General features: G+C 44.6%; 1 protein-coding gene and 1 long non-coding RNA gene across 3 annotated transcripts in view; one reads left to right on the forward strand and one right to left on the reverse strand.

Annotated features, from left to right (window-relative positions):
• The window catches only part of LOC134210645 (uncharacterized), a 64173-nt gene extending 51971 nt beyond the window's left edge, over nucleotides 1-12202 (forward strand). Inside the window, exons 4-7 of one of the 2 annotated variants that reach the window (XM_062686807.1) lie at nucleotides 10405-10576; nucleotides 10638-10799; nucleotides 10857-11103; nucleotides 11170-12202. In XM_062686807.1, the coding sequence (XP_062542791.1) occupies nucleotides 10405-10576; nucleotides 10638-10799; nucleotides 10857-11103; nucleotides 11170-11405 (817 nt within the window). In that variant the 3' untranslated portion in view covers nucleotides 11406-12202. The remainder of the gene's footprint in view (nucleotides 1-10404; nucleotides 10577-10637; nucleotides 10800-10856; nucleotides 11104-11169) is intronic. The other variant, XM_062686817.1, reaches the window with a different exon arrangement.
• Nucleotides 1419-2484, reverse strand: LOC134210641 (uncharacterized). Its single transcript, XR_009978844.1, has 4 exons — nucleotides 2241-2484; nucleotides 2083-2184; nucleotides 1918-2027; nucleotides 1419-1863 (listed from the first exon to the last, which is right to left on the reverse strand). It is a non-coding gene; the product is annotated as an uncharacterized LOC134210641 (long non-coding RNA).
• Nucleotides 12203-14892: the final 2690 nt, after the last annotated feature.

Below are 14892 nucleotides of genomic sequence, written 5' to 3' on the forward strand. Positions count from 1 at the left end.
GAATCTGAAGCTGGCTTCCAGGCGAAGAATCTGCGAATATCCACTGGGCAAGAATTCTCTTCGGATTTCCCGCTTGAAGTCGTTCCATGAATGAAGCAAGCGTTGTGAAGTTGCTCGTGCATACCAGTCGATTGCGTCCTCCTGCAGCAGATGCTTGATAGAACTCAGCAGCGTTGCATCACTCATGCCTTCCGACCTTGCAAACGTCTCGACTCGATCCAGGAAAACGTTGAGCGATGTCGTGTCTTTGTCTCCACGGAACTTGACCGGCCAGTTGTGCACAGCCTTTTGTATCCTTCTTTCTTCTTCTCGCACCGGTCGCGGTTGTTCTCGACGGATGAGCCGATCCAGTTCATCCCGTATTCTGCAGAACTGCTCTCGAATACGGTTCTCCCTGTCCTGCATCTCTCTCATTCTGCCTTCTAGTCCTTGTGCTTCACTATCCGGGTAGTTCCAGGCTGCACGATCTCTCGAACGGTAGGGAGGTGGTGGTGTGCTGCTTCGCCGGCCTGTATTCACTTGTCTTCCGTTCTCATGGTCGTGTGCTTGGAACGAACTTGAAAATAGTTGTCCTCGTTCATTTCCGCACGAAAACGAATTCATTTCTGGGGGTTGGTCCGACATCGGTGGCGGAACTTCCAGAATAAAGTTGTCAGCAACTGGGATGGTTGCATACGCTGCTCCTCCAAAGGCTCCGTCTTCTTCTGCGTTGCTCCTGCGCACAGCGCCAGTCGACTGTGGTTGGTTCACTGCACTGTCACTTCTTGTTACACCATTCACTGCACTTGTTCCGTTCACTTTGCTCAATAACAAATTGACTTGCATGATGAGCATAGAGTGCGTTTCATGCAATTCGACCGGAGGACGGATCAAACTTAAACGGTCGCGATAGTGTGTAAGACGCGTTCGAATTTGATTTAATGCTGTACTATCGGCTGAGCGGATGGCCGATTCTGTACTAATGTGCAATTGGTGAATTTGAGCTTCACAATGCTCGATGTTTGATTGTGAGCTCATTATGTGGTCTGAGCTAGTGGGCTTACTATCTCTCAAGGTCTCCTCTTGCCCGAGCGCCTTGAGACGGAGGATTTTACCTCGATGGGTGGTTGGACCTAGGTTGACTACGTGGCGTAAAGCTAACTCGTAGGTCACCTCTTCGTCGGTCAAATGCGTGTAATCCATATCGATAATAATGCGTAAGAGTTAAAGTAAAATTTGACTATCGTAGGCCGGATAATCAAAACACAAAACCAAAATATAACTAAACAAACCAAAATTTTTCGCTAAACGGTAGTAATTATTGTGGATTTTCAGTTGGGCGCCAGTATTGCGAGCTTCCGGTAGCGGGTAGAGCAGAACTACCAAAGCGGACAAAAGAAGCAATTAGACTGGAGGGCCAAAGCACCAACACAAATCAAATAACCACAAATCTCAATTTAATACATGTATTTAGGGTAATGCACCCATTTTCCTCTGTTACTTCCTACCTCCTAGTCATCTTATCTTCTTTCCCTTTCACTCCTCTTTCTCTATTTTCCTACTTTACAAAACACCTCAGTTTTCTTACTCACGGTTTCTTCTCCGTACTCACGGTACCGGCTACTTGGGGCGTCCCCCTATTGTGCCGATTCCTGTCGCGGCCGGCCGTCTACCGCCGCAATATGCACGCCTTCCACCATCTGTTCGCCGCGTCGTCGCTCTCCACACGACCCGCAAGGCTGATTCCTCCGCTGGAGACCCCTCTGGCCGTCCAGCGCGACCGGGATGCTGGATGGGGTCCCTCCGAGGCCCTTGACGTACTCGTTGTCGATGACGAGGTTTCCGTCTGAAACCGTCCAACTGTTTCGGTACCACACAAACACCCTACGAACGACAATTATCAAACGACTGCTCACTCTTTTCCGTGGTTTGACTTACCCAATGGATGGGGTGCTTTGGTTCAGTCTGGATCCCAATTGGTGTCAAAAAAAACAGGAACGATTTCCACCAGACGAAGTTGTGGCTCGCTTCTCCGGCTTTTGAGTGAGCTGTAAATCATGTGCGGTTAGACGTGTGTACTGCTTGATGCAAAAAGAGGATTACCTTCTACTATTCGGTTGTCAGCCTGTTGAATAAAATTCACCGATGATCGGTTCCGTGCTTCCTCGTACCGTCTACCTTTCTGCGAAGTTTCGGAGATTTTGCCTGCGATTGAATTGAGGTTAATCCTGCATCGTGGCGTGCGACTAAGAGAGTCCTACCTTTTGTTCGTTCGTTGTAGGCACATGCGACTCAAGGTCGGATTCGCGTGGGGACTAAATTATCCTTAAACACGGTGGCGTTTAGTGCAGTGAAATCTGCATTCTATGTCCGACACATTCGCGAAGCTAATCAAGCCGAAAATCACTTCTAAACCGCGCACAATAATTCCCTCGACGGGTTTTTCACAATTTTTTCGCCAAACGATGGCGACGGCGATGCTCTCGCACGGAGATACCGAATAACAGTGTTTTTCGTTCTTCTTGATTTGCGTTGATGTCGTTCGTGGTGTGTGTGCGTTTGGCTCATGCCAAACTGCCGCGCCGCTTAGCGTCGTTTAGTCTTTGCAGGGGTGGACTGTTGATTCGCATTCAAACTGACGGTTGATGGGTTAAGCAGGTGCAGGTGCAGTGCTTGCGTTCCGTTTTAACTTCCGATTTTATGTATTCATGATTCACGATTACTTGCTAATATTCTCGTAGGTTACAAACAATCTTAAACGTAACACATTCTTGGAGGAGTCTCGAATAAGTCTGGGTGTCAATCGAAATGGATGACCGAAGACTGTTCATGTGCTCGTTGTATATCCCTTCTGATCTGGTCCGTGACATACAACTTATCGATACTCATTGCCAGTCAGTCTTCGCCGTCTTAGAAACGGCCACTCCGACTGACGAAGTGTTTGTCCTGGGAGATTTCAATCTAACTGGTGTCTCTTGGAAGCAGTTCCACAGCGGTTTCCTTTACCCTGATCCAGAACATTCGATCCTGCATGCTGGTGCTGTCAGCCTTTTGGATAGCTATACAGCTCAGCCACTCTTAGTCAAATTAACAGCATTGTGAATGAAAACGGTCGCACTTTGGACCTATGCTTTGTAAGCAGACAGGACAATGCACCGCTCATCTTGCCAGCACCTTGTGCACTGGTGAAAAATGCTGCTCATCACCCTTGTCAGCATCGAATAAAGTCACGTGCACGACTTCATCGAACTGCGCCCGTGTCTTATGATTTTTAGAAAGCCGACCACTTATTACAGAGGTATTATCGAGTATCGATTGGGGAAATGTGCTCAATACGCATGATGTGGATGAAGCTGCTCTAGACTTCTCACATGTCAAGATGTACGTCATCAATAGGCACGTTCCAAAGAGAGTTCTGAATAACATTTCCCTGAATAACATTAAAAATAACAGACAAGTGGATTACCAAAATTGGAGACAGTTAAGTGAGCTGCTCTGAGGCAATTTACCAAGTCTCGGACAATACCACTGCGCGCTCAATACGTGAGGCTCAACCATGAATACCAGCGTGTCAGTCGCCAGATCTTTTGCGTTACCAGCACAGAATTGAGCGTAAGTTCTAGCAGCGGGCGAAATCTGTTTGGAATTACATCAACAAACAGGGCAAACAATCTGGTCTGCCGGTGAAACTGCGTGTACACTAGGGCAGTTCAAATTTCAAAATTTTTCGAAAATTCCAACTCCCATATGTCTATTAGCATCATTTTGATAATATAGGAGTCCTGGCAAAATTTCAGGCAATTCGGTGGCCATTTAGGGGTGGCGCGAAGTCAATTTATGTTTATATGGAAATTTGTATGGGAAAAACTTAAAATTTATTCAAGTCTCCCTACTACTGTCAAATCGTGATGAATTAAAATAAATATTCCCAACCTCCCTTTTTGGAATCTATATAAATGAGACCTCCGGATAACATATTAGTAATGAGTGGATTGAACGGTTCTATTGACAGTGTGAATATGGGATAAATGGCTAAAGTGGTGTAATTAGCCTCAACGTAGCAGTGGAAATATAAATCAAAATTAATGAGTTACCCACTGGTTGACCGAGTGCCGCTCAAAGCGAACAAGCCCAAGTCCTGGTGTCTGGTAGCACCGGAACCGCTGCACTGCGCGCAGGACATATTTTTACTGGCTCCGGATCTCCAGGAAATCCAGGAGGAGATTGGCCGGCTGAAGAACAACAAAGCCCTGGGGTTGATCAACTACCAAGAGAGCTATTTAAACACGGCACTGGCTAGAGCGCTGCACTGGGTTATAACCAAGATTTGAGAGGATGAAGTTTTGCTGCAGGAGTGGATGGAAGGTGTCGTGTATCCCATCTACAAAAAGGGCGATAAGCTGGATTGTAGCAACTACCGCGCAATCACATTGGTGAATGCCGCCTACAAGGTACTCTCCCAAATTTTATGCCGTTGACTAGCACCAATTGCAAGGGAGTTCGTGGGGCAGTACCAGGCGGGTTTTATGGGCGAACGCTCCACTACAGACCAGGTGTTCGCCATTCGCCAAGTACTGCAGAAATGTCGCGAATACAACGTGCCCACACATCATCTATTCATCGACTTCAAAGCCGCATATGATACAATCGATCGAGACCAGCTACGGCAGCTAATGCACGAACACGGATTTCCGGATAAACTGACACGGTTGATCAAAGCGACGATGGATCGGGTGATGTGCGTAGTTCGAGTTTCAGGGGCATTCTCGAGTCCCTTCGAAACGCGCAGAGGGTTACGGCAAGGTAATGGTCTTTCGTGCCTGCTATTCAACATCGCTTTGGAAGGGGTAATACGAAGAGCAAGGATTAACACGAGTGGTACAATTTTCAATAAGTCCGTCCAGCTATTTGGCTTCGCCGACGACATGGATATTATGGCACGTAACTTTGCGAAGATGGAGGAAGCCTACATCAGACTAAGGAGGGAAGTGAGGCGGATCGGACTAGTCATCAACATGTCGAAGACGAAGTACATAAAAGGAAGAGGTTCAAGAGAAGACAATGTGAGCCACCCACCGCGAGTTTGCATCGGTGGTGACTAAATCGAGGTTGTAGAACAATTTGTGTACTTGGGCTCACTGGTGACTGCCGAAAATGATAGCAGCTGAGAAATTCGGAGACGCAAAGTGGCTGAAAATCGTACGTATTTTGGACTCCGCAAGACTCCGATCGAATAGAGTTCTCCGCCATAGTAAACTGACTATCTACAAAACGCTCATTAGACCGGTAGTTCTCTACGGACACGAGACCTGGACGATGCTCGTGGAGGACCAACGCGCACTGGGAGTTTTTGAAAGGAAAGTGTTGCGTACCATCTATGGTGGGGTGTAGATGGCGGACGGTACGTGGAGCAGGCGAATGAACCACGAGTTGCATCAGCTGCTGGGAGAACCATCCATCGTTCACACCGCGAAAATCGGACGACTGCGATGGGCCGGGCACGTAGCCAGAATATCGGACAGTAACCCGGTGAAAATGGTTCTCGACAACGATCCGACGGGCACAAGAAGGCGAGGTGCGCAGCGGGCAAGGTGGATCGATCAGGTGGAAGATGACTTGCGGACCCTCCGTAGACTGCGTGGTTGGCGACCATGGACCGAGCCGAATGGAGAAGACTCTTATATACCGCACAGGCCACTTCGGCCTTAGTCTGATTAAATAAATAATAATATTACCAGAACAGCCACAAATATGATGTATGCAGGAATATGTTTGTTCTGAATTCGAAAAAGGAAATGATTGATTTTTTAAACATTATTAAATTTTTTTTTTAATTCTAGATTAAGTTCAACAGCCGTTCAAAAAGCTTTGAACGATTTAAAGATTGAATTCAAATTCAACACCAATGATGTTGATTTTTTTTGGGTTGGTGAAATAATTTAAGCACTTAAACCTGTTGAAGCTGCTGTGGAACTACTCTGCCGTGAGTTCTGTACTCTGTAAGAATCCGACGTGGCAATTATCAAATTAGGCTACAGAAATTGCCGCCAACTTATTCGATGCTCTCAAAAACGAATCAAAGAGGGACGATCAGAATACGCCGATCTTTTTGCTTTTTGAATTATCCTGCCGTAAAGCAACTGATCAGACACGATTTTAGCATTTTCTTCAAGGCATCCAGAGCTACTTTGATTAAGCAAGCGGACGAGATCTTAAAGCGTCTAATTATTCATGATGCGATCGTTGAAGTAGATACAATGACCACACCTGACGATCGGTATGGAAAAGATGCCGCTATGGATGATTTTTCTGGTTCATCGGTAAAAAAAAACAATTCGTGAAGAAACTGCAGCCGAGCAAAACACTGGCGCTCCCGGTGGCAATTATGTAGAAGCCAGGATTCTTGCAATTGTTCAGTATGTTAAGTCTCTTTAAGTTTTATTTTGTTCAGCTCAACAAGCAATGTTTTTTTTACGTTTGAAGTTTGTCAGTAAGTATTATTTATCGCCCAAAAGTTCAAATCAAAAGTTTTTTTTTAATTTCTGAAATCTTCACCAATACCGGTATTTTACCGGTATTACCGGTATTGACTTCACCAAATACCGAATACCGGTATTTGACAAATATGGCCAATACCGACCACCCTAGTCCGTACTCTCTTGTTGATTGTTCGTTGTGTATGTTTTTTTAAAGGCTGGCTTGCAGGGCCTGAAACCAAACCTCCTAAATTTCCGGAGGGCCATTCCTCCTGGACCATAGTGGACCATAGTGCACAGTTTCACTTAGAGTCCCTCGCTGGCACACGGACGATGATCAGCCGCCCCTAACATGAAGAACAGATGCTGTTGTGCGCCGATCCTGACATGGAGAACAGCCGCTCAGTAAGATTTGTACCTCCGGAGAGAAGCAAAACCTTCTTCCCTGTTAGCATACGACCATAGTTTCCACCGGGGTTGGTTACCCGATCTTCCCTAAGGTTGCTCGTATCCCGGCCAGCACCAGGGGGACGTAGGGAATGGAGTTGCTGGGTAAGAGGCTAAGGACTACGAGATGGGGTATATTTTATTCCTTCAGATACGCGAAGTACCAATGGTACGCTTTACCCAGCATTTGCCGTGCCACCGTCAACGTAAGATAAGCTAACTTACTCACTGATGGGTCCTGTACACCTCCGGTGGTGTGAAGGGCCGACTTGAAAGATCTCCATCCTGAGCGATTTCCAGCTATCGCCTTAACCTGTTGCCAGGTTAGATTTCAGTCGACTTGTTTTATTTCTTTATTGAGGCTTCGCTGCCATGAGCCTCTAGGTCTGCCTCTGTTGCGATGTTCCGCTGGGTTCTGTCTAATGCTTTTTTACAGATTTCATTTCCGCCCCAACGTAGAGTTTGGCCTACCCAGCCACACTTCCGATCACGAATTTCTGTCGCTATCGGCCTATGGTGACAATGACGATGAAGCTCGTTGTTTGAGATCCAATTGTCCCGAATTATATACCGCAGGCATCTATTGATGAACACCGGCAGACGTTGAGTATTCTCCACTGATACACACCATGTTTCGCTAGCGTATAACAGCACATATTTCACGTTAGAGTTGAAAATTCGTATTTTGGTGCGTTTACTTATCTGCCTGTTTTTCCAGATATTCTTCAAAATCGCAAAGGTGGCCCTTGCTTTCTTGATCCGTGTGCCTAGGTCAATTTTGGTACCGCCGTCTAACGCCATTTGGCTACCAAGATATTGAAAGCTTTCAACAATCTCCACTGATTGTCCGGCTACTGTGAAACTGGAAGGGGTCACAGTGTTTACATTCAACGATTTGGTTTTGTTGACGTTGATGACTAAACCTGCTGCAGAGGAGCGCTCGGCAAGGTCGTTGAGCTTACTCTGCATATCAGAGCGTCGTTGAGCGAGGAGTGCAACGTCACCAGCCAATTCGAAGTCGTTTAGGTGATCTATGGCTATAAACTGCCATAGCAGTCCGCGGTTTGGTTCACGGTCAATCGCAGCTTGCAGAATTTCGTCGATTTCGATGAGGAAAAGTTACGGTGATAGAATACATCCTTGCCCCACAGCAGCTACGACCTGGATAGGGTCGAACAAGACCCCATTGTGCAGCTAACCTAACTGAATCCTTTTAGGCCTCTAAACTGAATTATTTTAGGCCGCTGAACGGAATTATTTGTGCTTCCTAACTGAATCCTTATGGGTATCCGTATGAAATTCTTCTGACCAGAATTCTACTGTCTTTGATGTTTAGGAAAGGAAATATTTGGGATGCAGAACGGAATTCTTTACGAAGTTTCTATGAACTTTTGAATTCTTTTGGATTATTGGATAAAAAAAATTCTTTGAACTTATAGATGAAATAATTTTGGGCTTCCGATTGGAACTCTTCTGGGTTACCGAAACAAAATTCTTCTGGGCTTCGTTGCACGCAACAGATTGCATTCGACGCAAAGAGCGGTCTAATTTTTCGCTATTAAATATTGACCCGATCGGCCATTCCATTCCATAGTTTTTGCCAAAGATTGATTTTTTGCCAAGAGTTCACCCTAAAAAAAAAACAGATTAATCCACCTAGCGGTGATAGTGCCTTTCTCGTTTCTTTTGAATGAGTAATTTCTACGCACTTTTGGTTATGAAAAAAAAGGTTTTTGGCCATAACTTCTGAGCTCATAGTCCGATCCTGTCAATTTTCTATAGGAAACAATGGGACACGATTCTGCGCCGAATGCAACTTGTTGCGAGCAAATCAGCTGAGAAGTGAATGCGAATTTTTCTTGTAAATAGTCCGATTGAGCCAATTTTCAATACGAAACAATGGGACAAGATTCCGCGTCGAATGCAACTTGCGAGCAAATCCGTTAAGGATAAATGCTCGAAAAATGAGTGAGATTAGTTTGCGCACACACATACACACACACACCTTGACCTATATTTAATATAATATGTATTTTTCCCATTTTTTCAATAGTGCACAAGAAATGTGATATCAACGCTATGTGTGTATTAATCTGCTTCTTTATTTGTGGAATTATTGAAAACCATTTCAGTATAAATAGTGGATTTTATGTCTACCTATAAAAATAATATGTTAATATTCTTTTATGAAAAACTTACATCTGAAAATTTTTATCCTACCCATAATACTTTTTTTTTTTTTTTCATTAGAAACCATTAATTTTTTTGTAAAGTAAATTACCTCAATTGAATAAGGCATTTCAAGCAATGATTATTTAAGATCCTATCAACACCACAAAGCTATAGAATGATGCAGCTAAGTTCTCATCTCGAGATTTTCACATTACTTCCCGAACATATTCTGTGCTTCTACTAGCTTAATTATTTCATATAAAGCATTACTATTTGTATTAAAACTAAGTTTCATCGCCCTGTAATGAAAACTAAGAATATTTTTATATGCATATGAATGATCTTTTTCAAACTGTCGCATTGCAGAAGTTCTCACGCCTCACTGACCGAGCTTAACCGAAGCGTCAGCCGTCGTCTCATGCCCTTTAAACGAATCTGTCTCCCCTGGTAAAGAAAACATAACGCTCGAACCTACAACGTCAATTCAACGGTAATTTGTCCGTCAGGACGTACCTTGCCTCGGATCAAGCGTCATCGTTCCCTACCCTTCCAAAGAGCCTTGAATGTCCTTTCCTTCTATTCCATTCGTGACCGATGGACGATGCTCAGTGAACCATGAAAATGCTACACTTAACTGCACCCCGAGTAGCCATTACACACCTGTATCTATTCGAGCCGGTATGCACTGTGCCTTGTTGAATGTTTCTGTGCTTTTTATACCCTTCAGCACGTGTTTCAGCCCATTCTTTGTGCGCCCACGGGGGACAGTTCAGAACCCCACGAAATGTTAACGCTGAAACCATTAATCATGCACCAAAAAATCCACACGATTCCATTTATGCATTTATCTATAGTTGGAACAGGACGAAGATCCTGCGCGTAGCTCACCCGGGCACAGAAGGGGAATGAGGAAACCAATATCCGCAGTCCATAAATGTAAATGTTTATTCATGTGGAACCAGTAGGCCCAGGCTTCCGTGTTCGCTCTATGATTTCCGCTACTGGTGAAGTCGCTATCATTCCTTAATTTTTATTGCCGTACATATGAAATAGATAGCACTGCCGATATACCGGGAAACTTTCGTCATCGACTGGAACACGGAAAGGGACAGTTAGGGAGCACCGGAGCTCCTGATGTGGCATGCGAGACAGGACAGGTTGAAGTCGTAAATTATCTCGTCGATCGATTACTCTACCGAGGGTGCACATTTGTGCCAAGTTGTTGCGTGTATAGGCAAAAAAGCTACTAGAATTGGATTTATCTCGACTGTTTGAAATGCTTGGAAGAAGCTTAGACCAATATTGTAACAAATATGTTTCTTATTTTCAGAGATCATTTTCCGTTCTATAAATCAAACGATGACCGGTGGAAGAACTCAGTCCGTCATAACCTGTCGATCAACCCACACTTTCGGAAAGGAAACAAGGCTCCACAAGGTGCTGGTCATCTATGGACCATCTCCAGCAGGGATTCAGAGGCAAATTTCCTTGCATGGGAACACGTGAGTTAAAAGAATTGTTAACGATTAATAAGTGGCTAATGAATTAAAACTCGTTTTTCAGAAACGGCAACGATTAGAATTGTTCTTTAAAATGGAAGCAGCCAATGCTAAGAACCAGAGAGATCCACCACCGGGATCACCCACTTCGGAAGAAATTGCGGCAGCCACAGCCAGCTTAGCACAGTATGAGCCACATTCTCCAGCTCACGGGCATGTCAGTGAGGTAAATTCATGAGCTGAGTCATCCATAAAATCGTTATTTAATTTGAATACAATACAGGCCTTAGACTACCGACACGCTCAGCCCGGCTCATCGGGGCAACACATGCAGTCCGCTCTTGGTCAACCCCAGCAGCAACAACCAATGTATGCCAACATCCAGACTAACCAATACGAGGTCGTTCAAGGTGAGGAACTGAAACGATCAGCCGGTGAAATTCTGAATGGCATTCGACGAAATGTCGAAGTTCAGATTGTCCATCCGATCAATTCAAACAACTTCCAGGCGTATGCATTGCTCGACTCCGGTACTTGATCCTCCACCCGAACCGTTGTTTCCTTCTCATCAAACCCCTGTCCACAACATTTTTCAGACTACTATCTAGCGGACTACCTGAATCCGGTTTCGAAGGAGGAGATCGTCCAGGAATGTGGACTGCGATCGGCTGCTGTTCATCGGTCGGACGCCGCCCCGCCAACCGACTACTACATCACCACGATCGATCCGATCGAGCTGGGTATCAACATGAGCACCAGTCAGGACGAGGATCAGATCCTGTTCGAGGACGATTTCAATCTCAACTACTTCGGCAACAACATTATGACTTGACGACGTGCCACCGGTTCTACCAGCAGCAACGTCCACCTGGCGATGCCTCTGCAACAGAGCTGTGAAGAAGCGGTTTCACCGGAAGTTGTGAGCTTAGATTCTACAGGATTTGCCAATACGGTTGCCGAAAACTGTTTGGACAGAGCGGAAAATAATGTTTGAAAAAAAATTCAAAGAAGAGAGTTTGTGTGCAGTGCAACCGATTTCTAGTCCGTGTGATTGTTTTCATTTAGTTTTTTGTTAATTTCAATATTTAAATTACTTTAATCATAATGTATATTAAACTTCTAATCATGTAAATAGTGTTAGCTGGGCGCGCTCAGTACAACAGTAAAAACAGTTCTAGTCAATGAGTTGTAATTTCCTTCTTCGCATGCTTGGGAATTGAGCTCTATCAACAGAAACGTGCAAAATCTATGTACAAAATACCATTCAATTAAACTTTCAAAATGAGGAATACACGTGTTGTTGTTTATTTCAATATCAGGAACTATCATATCTATGGGGAAAGTGTGCTGTGGTAGTTGTCGGATGAATAAAAAATCTCCCCATCGGAAATGTATGCAAACACCACCAACTTTCGGTTTGGTTCACAGCCCAGAGAGGTGTTTCGGTGAAAATGAATTGGATCCAGCACCGTATGTGTGATTGGCCAGGTTTTAGGGCCTCCGAAATTATAAATTACACTATGAGAAATAGAAAATTTATAAGGTAAGGACCAAATAATAACAATGCAACAGCAAAGCCCAAACTCATGTTTTTTTGCAAACAGACACCTTTAACTTTATTCAATACGCCACCAGCGCTGTAGCTTCGACATAATCTTTTGAGACGCTGTGTTGACCGCATTCCAGTTATAACCTCTTCCCGAGTCCGACACATCTTCTCAATGACGTTGTCCGGGGTTGTATCCATGACAAGCAGCATGGCATTGTGTTCAACATCTAATCGCGGGCACGCAAACATCGCATGCTCTGCCGTTTCTGCTTTACCTACACATTCCGGGAACTCCGCAGAATCTGCAAACCCGAACCTATGCAGGAACTTTTTAAAACAACCATGTTCAGATAGCACCATGTTCAGAAGCACCTGTTGGAATCTAACATCGTCAATAGACTGAGTCTCTAATGCTCATTTTCCTTTACTCGACCCCCGCTCGGACTACAGATCGTTGATATTACTCTCTCTTTCACACTTCTATTCTATTGAACCATTCATTGTCTCATCCGCATGTTAGGGAAGGGGGGGCAATATGCCCTACCTAAGCAAACACTGCTCTATTGTCTTATTTGTAACGCTATTCATGGGTATTTTACATTATGCATTAGTTAAACAAGATAGCTAGTTGATGCCATTCAAAATTGTCAAAATCTCAATCATATTGATAATATTCACATTTCAAAAAGTGGTGATATTTTGTTGCCGGAAAACTTTTGAGGCAAAACGCCTTTCAGCTGGCGGCTCTAGGGAACAAAGTACCACGCGTCGGCGAATCAGCATTCTAGTATGGATAGTCCGTGGAGACGCAAGTACTTTGTAGGTTATTGCCACTAGGGCGTTTTGCCTCGCCAAAATTTTAGATGTTTCTTCAAAATGTGGAAATTTTCGGTTTTTCCGACCTTCCCATGCACTATTTGAAACTTTCTTCGCCTATCCTACATAATTTTAGATCTAGTTTTGTTACGGACATCTTTATGGCGGTAAATATGAAGGAACCCACAAAGGGCGTTTGGCCCCGGGGGGGGGGGCGTTTTGGGGCCTCTTCCCTATTTCCTTTCTAACTTGGAAACTTATTGAAACTTATTTCAGTGCGCCGAATTAAGAACAATTAATCAAATAAAAAAAATCTGCACACTGCACTGTTTTTTTGCAAGCCAGTTTGTGAGAACGCAACTCCATTTATATCGGTGTATCAGCATTTGGCTGACACTTACAAGGTTTATTTCTATATGTAGATGAAACTTTTTGGCAAAATATTAGGATGGAGAGAGAGGGGTAAAATAGATCTCCAAATATAAATAATGTTACGAAACCAAGTGATCGTAACCACACTTCATAGATTTGATTATTCCGACCCAATTGGCAACTGATCTAGCGATTTTGCTAGTTTGCTTCGAAATCTTCCAAGCGTATTATTTTATGGTTTTTATCTGTCATCAATTAAATACTTCACAATCTCTCAATCTAAAAAAAATAACGTGAACTAGATGACCACATCAAGTCATGTCATTTATATAATATTCCGGGGGAGGTATTGCAAACTTAGCGCCGTCCTAAACTCCCGTTCAAAAATATTGTCCAGCCAAAATATATTCCACCAGTTCCTCCGTATATGGGTGACGTCTTAACTGCAAGAACGATGGTTCAAGAGCGACGTAAAGCACAATCCAATGTTTTAGCTAGTTTCCATCCATTCGGAAGTGTGAACATTTGTTTTAGTACTTCAACACGGTAGTTAGATTTCTCAAAAAGTATTGCAAGCTGTTACTACCCAAGTACTACTTCTTAGCAAACCCCACCTTGGATGTTTGGTTGGAAATATGTTCATATAAGGCGACGAATACAGGATCACGATTGGAAGCTTGGAACATGGAATTGCAAGTCGCTAGGTTTCGCAGGTTGCGACAGGATGATCTACGATGAATTACATCCCGCAACTTCGACGTCGTGGCGCTGCAGGAGATTTGCTGGACAGGACAGAAAGTGTGGAAAAGCGGGCATCGAGCGGCTACCTTCTACCAAAGCTGTGGCACCACCAACGAGCTGGGAACCGGCTTCATAGTGCTGGGTAAGATGCGCCAACGCGTGATTGGGTGGCAGCCAATCAACGCAAGGATGTGCAAGCTGAGGATTAAAGGCCGTTTCTTCAACTATAGCATTATCAACGTGCACTGCCCACACGAAGGGAGACCCGACGACGAGAAAGAAGCGTTCTACGCACAGCTGGAGCAGACATACGATGGATGCCCACTGCGGGACGTTAAAATCGTCATCGGTGACATGAACGCACAGGTAGGAAAGGAGGAAATGTATAGACCGGTCATCGGACCGGATAGTCTGCACACCGTATCGAATGACAACGGCCAACGATGCATAAACTTCGCAGCCTCCCGCGGAATGGTAGTCCGAAGCACCTTCTTTCCCCGCAAAAATATCCACAAGGCCACATGGAGATCACCTAACCAAGAAACGGAAAACCAAATCTACCACGTTCTAATCGACGGTAAATTCTTCTCCGACATCACGAATGTCCGCACTTACCGCAGTGCGAATATTGAATCCGACCACTACCTCGTTGCAGTATGCCTGCGCTCAAAACTCTCGACGGTGTACAACACGCGTCGAAGTCGGACGCCGCGGCTTAACATTGGGCGGCTACAAGACGGTAGACTAGCCCAAGAATACGCGCAGCAGCTGGAAGTGGCACTTCCAATGGAAGAGCAGCTAGGCGCAGCGTCTCTTGAAGATGGCTGGAGAGATATTCGAT

This window comes from Armigeres subalbatus, chromosome 1 (assembly GCF_024139115.2).
Source record: "Armigeres subalbatus isolate Guangzhou_Male chromosome 1, GZ_Asu_2, whole genome shotgun sequence".
Taxonomy (NCBI): Eukaryota; Metazoa; Arthropoda; class Insecta; order Diptera; family Culicidae; genus Armigeres; species Armigeres subalbatus.